Raw genomic sequence first — 16,215 nt, forward strand, 5'->3', positions numbered from 1 at the left:
ATTCACCAATTTTAATTAGGAATATTTTTCACTACAACACACAAGTTGTGTAAAACCCTTCCGCTTTCCAGGATGAGTGAACCATGTCAGGACACCTACATGGATCATCTCTATAAGAATTCATTTAGATGCACGGGTCCATAATAAATTCGAAAAGCATGATTTAGTCACACGAATAAATCTTCATCCTAAGTCAATAGACAAATCACCGGTTAGAAACTCATCAAAATCTTTAAACTAAATTCACACCACATAATGCAACTTACCGCAGGTAGGGTGTGCGCGCTATGAGTACTAATACCTTCTCTAACCACAATCAGCCCTTTATCTTTTGAATTTTTTACAAAACCAGTACATCTAGGTTTTCTAGCAATCCTGAATCAAATAACTAAGTGACGACTTCTACGGCTCCCCTACGCTGCGCTCCCACGTGAGACAGGTTACTCATAGCTAAAATCATCTCTCTGATCCTTTTAGCAATTTCCAAACCAGTTCTAGAATTTTCTTAAATGATATTATTGTTTTCAAAACAAATAGGAATATTATATTTTCTAAAACAAATTAATAAAAGATTCCTCCATATTTATTGGGAATTATACTCCACAGAGCTTTAGCTAGATCTCGTGATCGTTATGTTCTTGTTCTTGTTTTTTTTCTTCCATACAATATATATAGGAATCGGAGAATTAAGGACTGGTTAAGTACTTAAACTTCAATTTCTAGATATAAATAGGTTTAGGATAGCGATCATGCATATTGAGTGAAATTGTCATCCCTGTCTATAAAAGATACTGCAATTAATGATCTTTTTTTTTTAAAAAAAAAAACATCCTTATATACTAAAGTAAACGAAACAAAAGGTGGCCTGCATCTTTCTCTCATCAGCCTGGAAATTGAGGATTTGGTAAGCTACGCGGTGCCAACAAGCAGAAAAGGAAATGTCAATGAGTATTACCACCATGCAGCCAATAAAGGAAAACTTGCCACTTGAAATCGATGAATTATAGAGTAATTTGGCCTGATATCACAGCTGGTTAGTTAGTATGCTTACCGGTTCCTTCCTCGGTACTGTCAGGAAAAAAATCAAAGACACTGCTGTTATAGTATGCAACGGATGTTATATATATGACCAGATGTAATAATTAAATATTAATGATTAGTTGAAAAATAATGCAATTTAGCTATGATTTAAAATAATTCCCTGTAAAATAAGGCCTCCATACTTGATTAATTACTTGTTTTTAGTAATGTTTTAATACTTGAAACGCCCGGCAGGTCAACTCAAGATATATAGTTAATTTAAAAGTTTAGCCCGAGCTACAGCTAATTTAAAACCTAAACCGGTTTAGGTTGGAAAAAAAAGAGAGAGCCTGATTTGGCTAGATATGACAGCTGGTTAATATGCTTACCGGTTCCTTCTACGTATTTGTAAAAAATCAAAGACATTGTTATTGTACGCAACGGATGTCCAGATCTATATATATAGGAATTAATGCTTAGTTGAAAACCTATATAATTTAATTATGATATTTAGAATCATTCCCCGTTATTTAATGCCTCCACATTTGATCAATTATTTGTTTTTAGAACTGTTTTTTTTTTTTTTTTTACAAACCCAATTAAATATCAATCCGAGATAAGTTTCACACCACATATCAATTTTAAAAATAATCAAAACAATATTTATTTGAAAACAATTTTTTTATAAAAAAAAAACAATAAGTTTTGATCAGGTTTTTCATGATTGATTGGGTTGCTAGTTAACATGGGTTTTTTACCCAGTTATATTGATTAATTTTTTTATTTATTTTTGTTGACACTTATCCCAGACGAAGTCTCATGTCACTTAAGTTCTAGTTCAACCTGCCGGTAAGGATTGAGTATAAAGCAAAGCTATTTTTTATAACAAAAAAATAAAATCAATTGTTTAGAAAATGTAACAGTACTCCTATTTGTTTTGGAAACTTATTTTGATCATGTCTTTATAATTTCATAATACCAAATGACATGTAAGTAAAGAATTTACACCGGCAGGTTGGTTATATAATAATTCTTTTTAATGTTTCTTTTTTATTTTATTTTCATAGATAAAATCATATTTAAAAACAAAAAAAGAACTTCTTATCATATTACTGCGACACTAGTGAACTCCCCCAAATAATTCTTTCTGAAAATTCTATGGGTAACCAATTTGAGAATAGCTAAATGTAAAGAGATTCTTTATAGTTATCCCTAGGGCATTATAGAAATCTTGAATGCTTGTCTTTGATTTTTATAATAATTGTCTCATGATTGATCGCATTTGACTTCTGTTTATTCTATTGGTTGGAAAAGTATGTCAGGTTGCAAAATCAACGAATATCCATCATAAAGGAGGGGGTAAGGCATTTGAGCAACATACCTTTACTCAAGTTTGGTGATGCTTATCTGCCCGGCAGATCCAGTTGACAGCGCTGCAAACCCTCCTTATCTGCCCGGCAGATCCAGTGAGAAGTCCTATATCTCCCATTTTGATCATGGCAGATCCAAAATCAGTTCTGAATCTTGCAGGATTCCTGCTGTATTTGGTGATGCTGCTGGCACAAGCTCCAAATTAAAATAAGGTGTTGGCTGTTTTTGCTTTTATCCTTTTGTACCAAAAAGAAAAGGAGAAGGAAGGGAAAAGCGTAAGTGTCGAGATGTAATTAATAATTGATTAAATAAATGAAGCTGATCAACTGGGGATTTACTAGCTGGTAAGGGAATAAACAAAGACCCGACGACAAAAATAAAAGAAGGCCCTTCTATATCGAAGGGAAAGGAAGAAGCAACCACTTGCCATATGTTAAAAGAGAAGGGAAGATAGTCAGCTTTGAGGCTAACTATATAACTAGCACCAAGCAACATACCAAGAACAACAACATACCCTTACTCAAGTTCTTGCCATCGCTCAGACATTCTCAGCAGTCTTATCAAGCTTGAGAGAGAGAAGTAAGGGAATTATAAGTAGCACCGTGAGCTGCTACCACACACCATGTAAGTACTTCGTTGGATCTAATTGTTGCTCTCCTTTCTTGCTCTCATCCAATGATATCTGGGTTCTTGCCAAATTCATTGTCCTAAAGAAAATTTGCGTTACATGAAGATCTTACCGCTTAAAAATAAAGGAAATATTCCTGCATCAATTATTTACTTATTTATTGAAAATGATGGAATGGATGCTTTATCCGTCGAAAAACACATCCAAAACTACATTATCAAACACGTTTTAACGTGATACAGTTATGTATGCCATCAATTTTGATTTAAAACTAGCTAGTAGTTCAAATGTAAAGAGGGCAGCGCAGGACAGTTACCTTTACTCCTGATTTGTCCTTTTGTCTGTTTCCTGTATCTTTCTTTTTTCTTCTATGCAACAAGATGATCTAAGGTAGGACTTTAAAACAGGAAGCAAGGGATTTCTATTCTCTTTTCCAGCAATATTTTGTATTTATTTAGAAGACAGAAAGTATGGAATGTGTCATCTCCCTTATCCCTTTCTTCTTTGGTGGAACAACTTGTGGACTCTACTGTTATGTGCGGGTCATCCAGACTTAGCAAAGTGGGAGATAAAATTGAGGTTGACTTTGATTTTTTTGGGTTTGGGGGTTCTGTAAAAGTACCGTAGAAGTTCTTACAAGTCTAGGGGCAGTTTGGAAACTTCTCAATTTTCGGTGGGTCAGGGTGGTTGCAAGACCTGGTCTAGTGGGGTGAACCGGGAAATTCAGGACTCAAAACCTTATCCCGACTGAATTTCTAGCTGAACGATGCTAGACACGTCCCGGTTTACTCAAACAGGGTAACAGTAATCTAAACCTGATTGGATCAACAAGAAGGAATTTTTTTAAAAACTTATAGTGATCTGATAACTCATTCATGACTGTTTTTATGGCAGTTATCGGGTTGAGTCTCACAACTGTTACCCTGGCCACCCACTAAATTCAACCATAGGTTAGGATCATGTACGGTTTAAAAGGAAGTCAACTCTTCTTGCATCTTGACTTGGGCTCTCCTTTAAAGACAGGTTTTTTTTTTAAAAAAAAAAATCTTACGAATCAAGAAAATTGCTCCGGTGAATAAAACCCTGACACACTAATAAATGAATAAAACAAATGACACCCCCCCCCCCCCCCCCCCCCAAACCAAAAAAAAAAAAGAAGAACAAACCAGATCTGAGGCTAACCCTGATGATGCTCGTAGATTAGTCAATGAACATATAACTTCATTTCTTTACCCACCAAAATTGTCGAAGCCCTTCCCACAAATTTTGGCTCAATAGATCTTGGCATCACCAGTAGTTTCTCTGATTCTTACCCCACATTGTACACAGATTCTTACATGACGACAACAAACATTTCCCCATCTTCAATTGTTGTTGAAGTCCTAAGAGGCGATAACTATGATGACTGGAGTGCCTGCATGAAAAGCTACATGTTAGCTCAAGACCTTTGGGATTTTATTGAGCCTAGTACTGGTCATCATGAAGGTGATCAAGAAGTTGACTCTAAGCCTATTGATCATCAAGAAGGTGACTCCAAGGCATTGAGAAAAAAGAATGCTGCAGCTTTACATGCAATTCAAATTTCTTGTGCGCCAAACATACTTTCCAAGATTAGGAGCATCACTTCAGCCAAAGTTGCCTGGGATACTCTAGCCAATTTGCAACAACAAAATTCACCAAGCCACAAAGAGCAATCTGTTGAAGCAGAGCCATCAGAAGATGATGAGTCACTAGGTTCAGAGCAATCTGTTGAAGCAGAGCCAGCAGAAGATGATGAGTCACAAGGTTCAGGTATACCATGATCTCATCCTCTCCCTTAGTTAGATCTCCAATCACTACAACTCATTGATGTTAACACAGGAGAGAATAAAAACTTTGGCAGGATCCGTGAGCTATGGAATCAATGGTCCCTTGCTAACCCTGTACAAGTACGCTCATATAGGAGATTGGGATGCCACAAAAAACTATCTTAGCCAATACCCAAATGCAAAAAAGGCCAGGATTAAACCCTATGGTAGAACTGCCCTTCATGTAGCAGCTTGTGCTGGAAATCTGACAATTGTGGAGGAGTTGGTGAAGATGATGTCGGAAGAAGAATTGGAAATACAAGATGATGAAGGCAGCACAGCTCTTTTTAGTGCTGCTACTGTTGGAATCACAAAGATGGCAGAATGTTTGGTGAGCAAGAACAAAAACTTGGTTACCTTTGTAAATGCACAAAAAAGGATCCCACTTGATGGGGCATGTACAGGTAATAATAAGGATATGGCTCTTTATCTATACTCTGTTACTCCATTTGAATTTCTTTGTCAAGGCAATGGCCACCATGGATCTTATTTCCTACAATGTGCTCTTGGTGCTCAAATGCTCGGTAAGAGACTTTACCCCTTAATTACTTATTTTCCTTTTTTTCTCCTTTTTTTTCATGCTTTTTGCATAAATTAATTTTCCCTTTCGAGTAAATTATTATTTATTTCCTGTAATTTAATAAAAATAATTCATTAAAAATTATGGTTTTTAAGAAATATATGAATAATCCTTTTGTTTTTAACTTAAAATCATTTTGTCAGTTTCATGTGATTTTTTAATAATTACTTTTAAATAATAGAAAAGGGAAGGAAAATCAGGTAAGATAGGAAAAGAAGGCAATAATAAATTGATACGAAACAAAATGACTTGTAATTGATTAACATTTCAAAGCACTAAAACCTCATATCTTTCTTGTTGCTTCTGATGCTGTTTCTTTTTGCTATTGCAATACCAGATATTGTTCTTGATTTTCTGCATCGCTGCCCACGTTTTGCTACTACAATGAATGAAGTTCTGAGGACGAATGCTTTGATTTATTTGTCTAAGATGCCTCAAACATTCCCAAGTGCAAGTCGACTTGCATTTTGGCAGCGATGGATCTATTCATGTTAGTATCTCTTCCTTCGATTTTTCCTCCTCCCATTTCTCTTCATTTCCTCTGCCAATCTTTTTTACGTATAATGTTCTCTATGTTTTTGGAGATTATCACACCGTCACAAAGAAAGAAAGCAAGGTTCTATTTGATATAATTTTTGTAAATTGATATAAACTATTTTTTAATTTTTTACCCATAGAAAAATTGTAAATATATTTAGTTAGAAATGATTTTTGGTTTAAATCAAAAATTTATTACAAAACTGAGTCAAAATTTTAATGTCATCTAAAGTTTAGGAAAAAATTAATCTTTAATTTATGAATTTCAACTTATAATATATCTATTATTTAAAAGAATTACTTTAAATTATTTTTATCAAACATATTTCTAAAATAAAGTTATTTGAACCTTTTTTTTATAAATGATCTATAAAAAAACAACTACTTTTAAATTATGATTCATGTTAAAAAATCAATTTTTTCATAAGTGATGTTAGGTAAACTTGAAGTTATATTCACTAAGATTGACTTGATTCTAAAATCATGGCAGGTATTCCCATGCAATCAATTTTTTTATATATAAATGATCTACAAAAAAACAACTTTTTAAATCATGATTCATGTTAAAAAAATCAATTTTTTCAATAGTTATGTGAGGTAAACTCAAGTTATATTCACTAACATTGACTTGATTCTAAAACCATGGCAGGTATTCCCATGCAATCAATTGCTACAACTGATGACAATGTTCGTATTAATATGCCTGATCAAAGCCTAAGTGAGTCGAAGAACATTATCCTCCAAGGTATTTGCACAAATCTCTCTCTGTTTTTGTTCCCTCTCCTTTAAAGGGGTATGGCAAGCACAGGACATATGTATAGAAGTCCAATTGGGCTGCATGGCCCTTCAAGATTGTAAAAACTTTGGACAGTTTCTTGATATATTTATTTCTATTTTCCAAAAATATTAACTTTTTTGAACCCTAATCCAAGTATCCGATCCCTTATTCAATCCCAAATCCGATAAATCTCATTTTTAAAAAAAATCATTACATTGAAAACTTAATACATGCAAGCTTGATTAGTATACATGTATGCTGCTTGTGATAGTTTCTGTAATTTGTTTTTGTCCAACTTTTCAGTGTCAAGCAAATTGCGTGGGTTTGCAATAAATCTCCTCGCATTCTTAGGTAAGCAAAATATATCTGACCTCTCTTCATGTCTATCATCATTGTCACGGTTTTATCTGATCACTCTTTAATGGTTGATCTAGGAATCAAACAAATATACGATTTGAAGAAGATCCACATTTATTCAGATAAAATTCTACGGTGTATGTGTGAGTATATATCAACTCTGGATTATGAGGAATACATCAAGGCAGATGTACATAGAGCATTCCACAAAGCTGCAAGGAATGGCATGGTTGAGTTTATTACTGAGGTGGTAAAAGCTTGTCCTCATGTAATGACGAGTGCAGATGGCAACGCAAGGAACCTATTTATGTCCTCGATTGCAAACCGGCAAGAAAAAGTGTTCAGCCTTTTCTATGGACTGGAATCAAACAGAGCACGATTTGTTTGCCTCATGGATATCTCTAGAAATACAATGCTACATTTGGCAGCAAAACTATCACCTCCTTCTCAACTAGCTCGGATCTCTGGTGCAGCTCTCCAGATGCAGAGAGAACTACAATGGTACAAGGTGAGCTTTCTACACTCAACATCTTTAAAAACAAATGAAAGAACCTTGATCAAAGATATTTTAGAACTGATTAAGACCTAATTGATTTGAATCTAGGCTACCCATATACACATTTTCATTGTTATCCAAAAAGAATTAATTTCACTCGAATTCAAAAATCTTGATGCAGGAAGTGGAAAGCATTGTGAATCCTACAGACAAGGATTTTCTTAATCAGAACGACCAGACACCCAGGGAAATATTTACGTATGACCATAAGGACTTGGTAGTGAAAGGAGAGCAATGGATGAAAGAAGCAGCAACTTCTTGTACAGTTGTGGGTGCTCTCATCATTACAATTATGTTTACTGTCGCATTTACTGTTCCCGGCGGGAACGTTCAAGAGACCGGCTATCCGGTTTTTAAAGACGAGAAATCTTTTACAGTTTTTATAGTAGCGGATGCAATCTCTCTGTTTTCTTCATCAACATCAGTGTTGATGTTCTTAGGAATTCTTATGTCCCGATACGCAGAGGAAGATTTCCTTAAATCCTTGCCGACTAAGTTAATTATCGGCCTTTCCATGCTTTTCTTCTCTATTGCAGCCATGATGGTAACCTTCTGTGCTGCTCTAATAATTATGTTGGATGGGAGATTGCAAGTTATAATTCCAATTGTACTGCTTGCTACTATCCCTGTAACTTTTTTCATGTGGCTGCAATTTCCCCTGCTAGTGGAGATTTTTGTATCCACATATGGACCAGGAATCTTCAACAGAAAAATGAAACGCTGGTACTGATTAATGGTGATAGACAGTTAGAGGTTAACAGTTTATTGTTCCAATCTGTTTAGCAATTCCTAATTCCCCGGGATGAGCTGTTTTCTGTTCTACAATTCTGTTAGTAAGTCCTATTCTTATGGGGCTGGTTGTTTTCTGTTCTACAATTTAGTGTGCTAAGTTTGTATTATAAAAAATTAAAATCTGTGGCATTTATAATAATTTTATGTTTTACGGGATCGCATTTCCAGCAGTCACCCATCCGTAGATGTCCTTTGACCTTAATGTTGAATTATTAGTTAGGGCATTTATGGATGACAACGACTCAACGAGGTGAAATGAAAGGCTGAGAGTGCTGGACACTTGATAGCTATGATAAATGATGAAACTGAATTATACATAAACGTGCGCGCGCAAACATGCTTTGTTAGATATTAAAAATTTTCAAAAAAATTTGTTGATCTTTTCTAATTTATTTGTATTTATATGTACCTTATGTTTTTTTAAGATATTTCATTATACAATTTATTTATAGATTTTTACTGTGAAATGCAGTATATAATATTATATATATATATATATATACACACACACACAGTTTTTTAATTGATTTATTTACTAACATCAAAATATAATATATATTTTTTATTATTTAATATTTATCAATATTAAAATTGAGAGTATTCATAATTAAATATTCCCTAACATCAAAAACAAAAATATTATAAGCCGACTATTATATCATAAATCAATAATTTTTTATTAATTTAAAACAAAAACAATAATATAACTCATCTTAATTAAAACATTTAAAAAATAATAATATTTTTCTGATTGTTGTTTCGATTGTCAACTGGGAGGTGCTCGTCAATTAATTGTCCCAAAGCCTTGCCCTAGCTTCAATTCAAGTGCTCATCTTTTCTGAACTGCTTCCAATACATTTGATTTTGTGATTTCTTGTTCCATCTTGATTATAGCTTTGATTTCTGTTCGTTTCTCTCTTTTCCAGTTTGTTCTTTCAGAGCTTTGGCTTCCTGCTATTGAGAGGGTGGTTGGCTGGGTTCCTTGTTGGTGACATTAGCTTTCACCAGAAACCTCATCTTCCCACAGGTCTGCACATTCTTTTTTCCCTGCTTTCCCCCCTGGCTTCTTTGATGTTTTCCTTTCGATGGTGCTCAATTTCTCTTGGTTGCTTCTTTAAATCATGTATGTCTTGCAAGAACTTGGACTGCCTCTTTTGCTTTCCCGATGAAGATTTCTGGGACTGCTATTCTGGTTGACTGTGTGTGGAGGTGCCCTTGGATTTGTTTTCTTTGTTGTTTTCTAGAGTTGTGTCTGGGTTCAATGAGAATTGTTTTGGTTGATTGTCTAGGTAGCTTTCACACTAGGTGTTTGATCGAATTTTTGAGAGAAATGGGCCTTTGTGTTTTCAGGCGTGCACTGCTCACACGCTTTGCTAGCCTTTTTGACATCCATAGTTAAAATGCTCACATTGCTTTTTGAGGACTAGCACATAAGGCGCATCCAATAACCTGATAATTTTGATGAGTATGTGCAGCAAATTGAGGACATGGAGGAACAAGTTACTGAATTTGAAGCTGTTATTTCAGTTCTTGACAGGTATGTTTCTCAATGAATACATGCCAAAGACTTGGTCTTGCCGTCTGGAAGTGAACGAAAAGAAATACCCTTAGCACTTGGAGATGGTCAATGAATATATTTGGCTCTTCGAAATGATTTTTTACTATTAAAATGCACAGAAGAAAAAAAAACCGTATTCACACTACGGAAAAGCTATTTTTATCGATTTGGCTCTTCAAAATAGCATCTTCCCTGGAGATGTTCTAATACTATTTTTTTTTGTTGAGATGCTAAAATTTGATGCATGAAAATTGATTTAAAAAGTACAATCGAACTGCAAAATGAGAAAAAAATTGCTTATCATCTCTGTTGCAGCCATGATGGTTGCCTTAATTTTGCGCTGCTTTGAGAATTGTGATGGATGGAAGATTGGGAGCTGTCATTCCTGTTTCCTTGCTTGCTGGAATTCCTGCAACCCTTTTTATATTGCTGCAATTTCCTCTCCTTGTTGAGATTTTCATATCCACATATGGACCAGGTATCTTCAACAGGAAAATGAAGCTTTGGTACTGAACATATTTGTTTTTCAATGCAGGGGACGTTCTCTCCGTTTCGTGTACTTGAGCCAAAATTCTTGAACGATCAGCTAGAATTTAACTTTATGGACCTCATGTGATCGCTCTTCATATGGTTTTGCTCACGAAAAGTATTATTACTTTGTGATTCTTCCTTTTTAATGCATCTTAAACTCAAGGAAACGTAACTCATATGAGAAATATTCCTTGATTGACAATTTTATTCTTCACAACATAAAAGACTTGACAATTTGAGAAAACATAGAACAAGGCACTATAAAAAGGACAAAAGTTTGAATAATTTAGCATTCGAGTTTCACTTGCCAACACTGTAACACGTAAATGATGCGAAAAGGCAGAGCTTCTTCTTTCTTTCCACTAATCTTCAAACACATGATTCACGATTTAGCTTTTTAGATAGATGCCATGAAAAAGCAAAGCTCTTCTTTTTCAAGAAAGAAAAGAGAAGAAAGTAGCTTTAATTAATAGGTTATATATGTAAGAGATTAACATGTGGCCCATCCATTTGCATTTGTCGGTGTAAAAGACAACTTTTCTTAATAATTTCTTTTTTGAAAAATCATTTTGAACATGTTTAACACGAATTACATTTTATTCGTGTTAAATGATTTATAACTTGTAAGTTGAGAGATAAAAACAATCAATAACAAGTGTACTGAGAGTATTTAAACATGTTTTTTTATGAAAGTTATTGTTAATTTTTAAGAAAAAAAAAGTTGAATTTGGATAATGAAAAATATGTACAGACACGTTATTCAGTAAAATCAATGAAATATATATAAAAAATATTTTGAAATATAATTATATAATAATTATTCTTTTGATTTCAAAACAAAACATGTGAAATTAGAACAAATCTTAACCACAAAGTATTTTTAAATAAAATACAACTAAAAGTAGCTATGTTTTAGAAATACAGTACACCAAACAAAACTATAAATTTTATATTGCTAGTTGAGTAGTAAAACTATAAAAAAAAATTCTATCGAATAAGCCCCACCAATAAAAAAACAAATTTTCTCCACCTCCAATCAATCACATTCACGCTTTAATTATCATTTCAAATGTGACATCCCAATAATTAAAGTTAGGATTTTCAGGTTTTATTTTTTAAGTATAATTTCTAGGATGGATACCATATGATATTGCTACCTTTATTGTGCAGCTTAAGATTTATCAAATCTTCTATTAAATAAGAAAAGAAAAATCATATGATGTCCTTGGTACAACAGAGGTCGTGCTCCATGCCATGCCAAAAAAGTGCAATATGCGACCAGGTCACTAATTAAAGTTGCTGAATACATTATTGTTAGGGTTTTGTTTTTTTATCCATAATTTGAAATCTTGCGGGGTGGAGATGGTGGAGAAAGACGGGTCTTAGTTGATTTAGTTTCATTATAGGTGGGTGAGTAAAGCACAGTAGAGGGAGGGGAGAAAAGGTAGTTGATCAGAAAATCAAACGCAAGGACTATATCGTAAAGAGTAAGAAAGCAGGGACTGTGTTGGATCTTTGCCATCTTCAAACTCCAACGGGGGTTGTAGAAAACGGTAATTTTATTCCTGATAGCAACCCATACGCCACATAATTTTCCTCCACGGTAAGAAAAAACAAATCAAATGAAAACATAAGAATTGAAAATGATACTCATCTGAAAAACAAAACCCACAATTTTAAGATGTTCATTATATATTCTAGTCATTAATTAGTTGATTAAACTAACTAGCTCCTTATTGAATAGGGAAAACAAAAATCAAAATCAATTTTAAGTTGATTGGGATAGGGACATAGGGCGGTGCGAAATTGGAGAGAAAACAAATGGGGTCCGGAGCCTCCTCTTCATGATGATTGGTGGATTTTTTTAGAATTTCAAAAAGTTGTTCTTACAGCTGGCGATGGCGCTCAAGTAAAGGAGATGGTGATTGAAGATAAAAGTGATGATTCTCCAACAGCTGTTTTTATCATGGGAAAATAGAAATTAGAGAGGTAAAGGTGTAAGAAATACTATAAGAAATACTATATATATAGCTAAAACAATAAGAAATTTATTGTATTGTAATTTATTTTAATTAATTAAATTGACTTAATTATAAGATCAAAGCTCGTTTTTTTTTAAAAAAAAAAAAAAAGAAAAGATTTGAACTTGAAATCTAGATCTAATGATATTTTTTAGATGCTCATTTTTTAAAAGAGAGATAATAATGTTATTATTTGAGCCACAACTCATTAGTAAAACCAAAACTAATTAGTCAAATAGTTTGGAGTTGCAACTCTTAATTTAGAATAATCAGAGGCTTTTGCATATTAACTAAATTAGAATCAGAGGCTTTCGCTTGAATTTTCACAAATTATTATATTGTTATCACTAAAAGTGTTCAAGAATTATTATAAGTGTGGATTTTTTACCCTTTATTATAATTTAGGATGAAGTTAAAATACAGGGACTAAAGTGATAATAAGAGGAAATGGATGACCTTTTTTAACTTTAGGAGCAATGTTCATTGTAGTCCCCATGGCTTTCAAATTATAAGTATATATTATGTCCCTCCAATTTCTGAAATTTCAAACCCTAAAGTTCAGTGATTAGCAACCTTTTTAACTTTCCAAATTTCTTTGTTTTTTAGTGTTTTTGGTTCTGATGTAAATATAGCCTTCATAAATTCATTAAGAGTAGTAATCCTTGATTCAAAGCTTTGGATAAAAGAGCAAATCCAAGGAAACCATCACAACAATCCGACTCTAAAAGGAAAAATCAATTGATCTCTTAGATCAGAGGAAATGAGAATGTTACTCTTGTTGACATTTGTAGGAACAAAGGTTTGGGATTTCAACACAGTAGGCAATTCCAATCTTTGTGATGTTACTTGCTCTCCTGGAGTGTAAGACCTAGACTTTTGTGTAAGACCCAGACTTTTGGCTCAAACCTAAGCCCAAGTCAGCCTAAACTCAACCTAAGTTAACCTAGGTATTTAAGAAAGAGTTGCAAGAGAATTTCTTTCCTCTCTTCTAATTCCTGTAGCCGCCGTGAACCTCCCCTCCTCAAACCAAAGAGTTTAGTTTTTGATCTTGAGTTTTTGGTTCAAGAAATGTGGAAGTAGCAAGTAAGTGGTTCTCTTTTATATTACTTTCGATTATAGCTTATTTATGGAATGATTAAAGAAGAGATTAGGGTTTATAAGGATTGAAGGTTTATATTGTTAAGATTGATTTATGATTATTAAGGGTTTAATGTTAGGTGATTAATTAGTATGTTGTTGAAAATAAGGATTTATGAGTTGATTTGTTTAAATTAATTTTTATGGGTTAAGAAATTCAATTTTACCTTGCTGTAAAATCTGGACAGAATGGTCTTGAGGTTGAAGATGACCAAATTTTATTTTGGTCCTTGATTTATGAAAATTACAGTTTAGTCTCTAAACTTTGAAAAATTATAATTTGACCCCTAAATGTATTTTGAGATTCTGGACAGTGTTATTATGAGATTAAGGATGATGAATCTCAGTTTGATAATTAATTTGGAATATTTTCATTTTGGTCCCTCAATTTTAGGAATTTACATTTTAGTCCCTGAACTTTATGAAAATTACAATTCGGTCCCTGGTATGTTCTAGACAGAATTTAGGATGGTTTATGGGTGAATATTCAGTATGGTTATGTATTCCCAGATTGGTCCTCCAATTTTGGTAAAATTACGTTTTGGTCCCTGTTTTGGAAAATTGTCTTTTTAGTCCATAAACTTAGGAGACTAAACCTGGTTTTATTTTATGCATTGGGATATTTTGTTTGAGTTGTTTTTGAGTATATTTCATATACTGTTATAGGTTCTCCTAACGATCCTCAATAGGATTTCGGGTCTTTCATCTGACATTCCTTTTAGTTCTATATTTTCCAGGTGAGTGGGATAATCTTTAATATGCATATAATATAAATAAATATGTATTTTGATTACACAATGAGTACAACCAGTAAATTTCTTGAATATTTATATATATTGCTTTATTTTCCGAGTATTCATTTATTCTTGAATTTGCACTCGCAATCTGTCGAACTAAATTCTATTTGATATGATATACGTTTCTTTGATGATTCTACGAATATCTATTATGCCTTGATATAGGACTTGTCAGTAACTCCATGCTAACGGAGAGTAGTTAGCTTATGTGCACATAGTATTCTGTATACCTAGCTGGTGAGAGAGGCATCGGCCTGTGGCGACTGATCATCCTACAGTGGTCACCTTCGGGTGTCATCTGGTCACCTTTGTGTGTCATCTGGTCACTTTTGGGTGTCATTTGATCTCTGACATGTATTCCACTACGTTATGATAATATGTTTAGTATGTATATGTATATCAAGATAACTCATCTTGCAAACTATTAATATCTAAAATATCTAAAATGTATATTAAATATTATTCCCTCACTGAGTTGGTTAAACTCACCCCTCATTCTTAATATTATTTCAGGTTCTTAGTTTCTATTAGTAGGTGGACTTTGTTGAGTGTTCCTGCTTCTTCAGTTTTGGTCGGTATGCCTTGCTTCTTTTGTGAGGCTTTCCTTTTAGTTTTGATTCGATGTCTTAAACGCTCCACTATTACCTTATTTTAATTAAGTTTGGATTTGATAATGTAATGAGTATTATGAATTATTGTTTTTGTTTTAATTACTGATGAGGAGTTTTAAACTATCTTTTGATTTCATCAGTTTTGAATAATATAATATTTTTTAAGATTATGAATGCTGTGTATTTTTGAATAAGTTGTTCTTTTGATATGTTTGTTTTGAAGCTTAGCGTAGATGAGGTGTTCTTTCGACACTACTCCTGCGTTGCCGGTCATGGATCCGGGATTCGGGTCGTGACAGTATGGAAAGTCGAGGACTACATGGAAGGCAGGGGAGCAAAAAGGTTTTACAGATTTACTTACTAGTCTTGCACTTGAGACAACTCAAAGAAATGGCAGCAAAAGCAGGAGCAGCAGCTTCTTTCATGTTCATGCTGTTCTTGCTGAACATAGCATGCCAAGCACAACTCTCCCTAAATTTTACGACAGCTCTCTGAAGTGCAATTGCGAGCGACAGGAGAATGGCCGCGTCTCTCATCCGCTTACACTTTCACGATTGCTTTGTCCAGGTACTTTTTGCAACCACTTTTGGCAGCCACATTTCTCCTCTCTGATTATGTATTATCTTGGAGCCAGTGTACTACTTATGAGTTAATCATTGGTTTTGCACCATTGTGATGCCTCGATCTTACTAGAGTGAGAAGACTGCCCTCGGCAATCATAACTCTGCTAGAGGTTATAATGAAAAACACTGAAGTTGAGAAGATCTGTCCTAGAGTAGTGTCTTGTGCAGATATCATTGCTGTTGCAGCCAGAAATGCATCCGCTTATGTTAGTATTGCAAGCTGCAAAATGAGGACTTGTGATTTATGATTCTTATGAAAAAATGCTTGAATATTCTCTTGATAAATGTTCAAAAGGATCAATATGTCTTGCATTGTAATTTGCGAGACGAAATGTATTCAGTACCAAAGCTTTATTTTCCTGTTGAAGATGCCCGGTACATACGCGGAAATGAAAATCTCAACGAGGAGGGAAAATTGCATCAATAGGAAAAGAGCTCATCTGAACAAAAAGGTCTTTGTTTTTATTTTAA

The 16,215-nt window shown here is 33.9% G+C and overlaps 1 protein-coding gene and 2 long non-coding RNA genes across 14 annotated transcripts in view; 2 read left to right on the forward strand and 1 right to left on the reverse strand.

Annotated features, from left to right (window-relative positions):
* Window positions 1-735: 735 nt before the first annotated feature.
* Window positions 736-4,076, reverse strand: LOC18101312 (uncharacterized). The gene is made up of 4 exons (XR_002983404.2): window positions 3,336-4,076; window positions 2,906-3,098; window positions 2,402-2,627; window positions 736-1,068 (listed from the first exon to the last, which is right to left on the reverse strand). It is a non-coding gene; the product is annotated as an uncharacterized LOC18101312 (long non-coding RNA).
* Window positions 4,077-4,356: 280 nt separating this feature from the next.
* The window catches only part of LOC7494881 (uncharacterized), a 45,586-nt gene continuing 33,727 nt past the window's right edge, over window positions 4,357-16,215 (forward strand). The window contains exons 1-8 of one of the 10 annotated variants that reach the window (XM_052455127.1): window positions 4,357-4,810; window positions 4,902-5,390; window positions 5,784-5,936; window positions 6,633-6,728; window positions 7,065-7,112; window positions 7,196-7,261; window positions 7,403-7,626; window positions 7,796-8,223. In XM_052455127.1, the coding sequence (XP_052311087.1) occupies window positions 4,357-4,810; window positions 4,902-5,390; window positions 5,784-5,936; window positions 6,633-6,728; window positions 7,065-7,112; window positions 7,196-7,261; window positions 7,403-7,626; window positions 7,796-8,223 (1,958 nt within the window). Of the gene's footprint in view, window positions 4,811-4,879; window positions 5,391-5,783; window positions 5,937-6,632; window positions 6,729-7,064; window positions 7,113-7,195; window positions 7,627-7,795; window positions 8,628-16,215 lie in introns of those variants that run through there. The other 9 variants (XM_052455122.1, XM_052455125.1, XM_052455131.1 and 6 more) reach the window with 9 other exon arrangements.
* LOC127905643 (uncharacterized) lies at window positions 8,945-10,757 on the forward strand. Of its 3 annotated transcripts, XR_008059861.1 has the most exons (4): window positions 9,052-9,291; window positions 9,393-9,493; window positions 9,942-10,003; window positions 10,340-10,757. It is a non-coding gene; the product is annotated as an uncharacterized LOC127905643 (long non-coding RNA). The 3 variants fall into 3 exon arrangements; XR_008059860.1 differs by having other exon boundaries at window positions 9,059-9,291; window positions 9,942-10,757; XR_008059859.1 differs by having other exon boundaries at window positions 8,945-9,291; window positions 9,393-10,757.

Source organism: Populus trichocarpa, chromosome 8 (genome assembly GCF_000002775.5).
Source record: "Populus trichocarpa isolate Nisqually-1 chromosome 8, P.trichocarpa_v4.1, whole genome shotgun sequence".
Taxonomy (NCBI): domain Eukaryota; kingdom Viridiplantae; phylum Streptophyta; class Magnoliopsida; order Malpighiales; family Salicaceae; genus Populus; species Populus trichocarpa.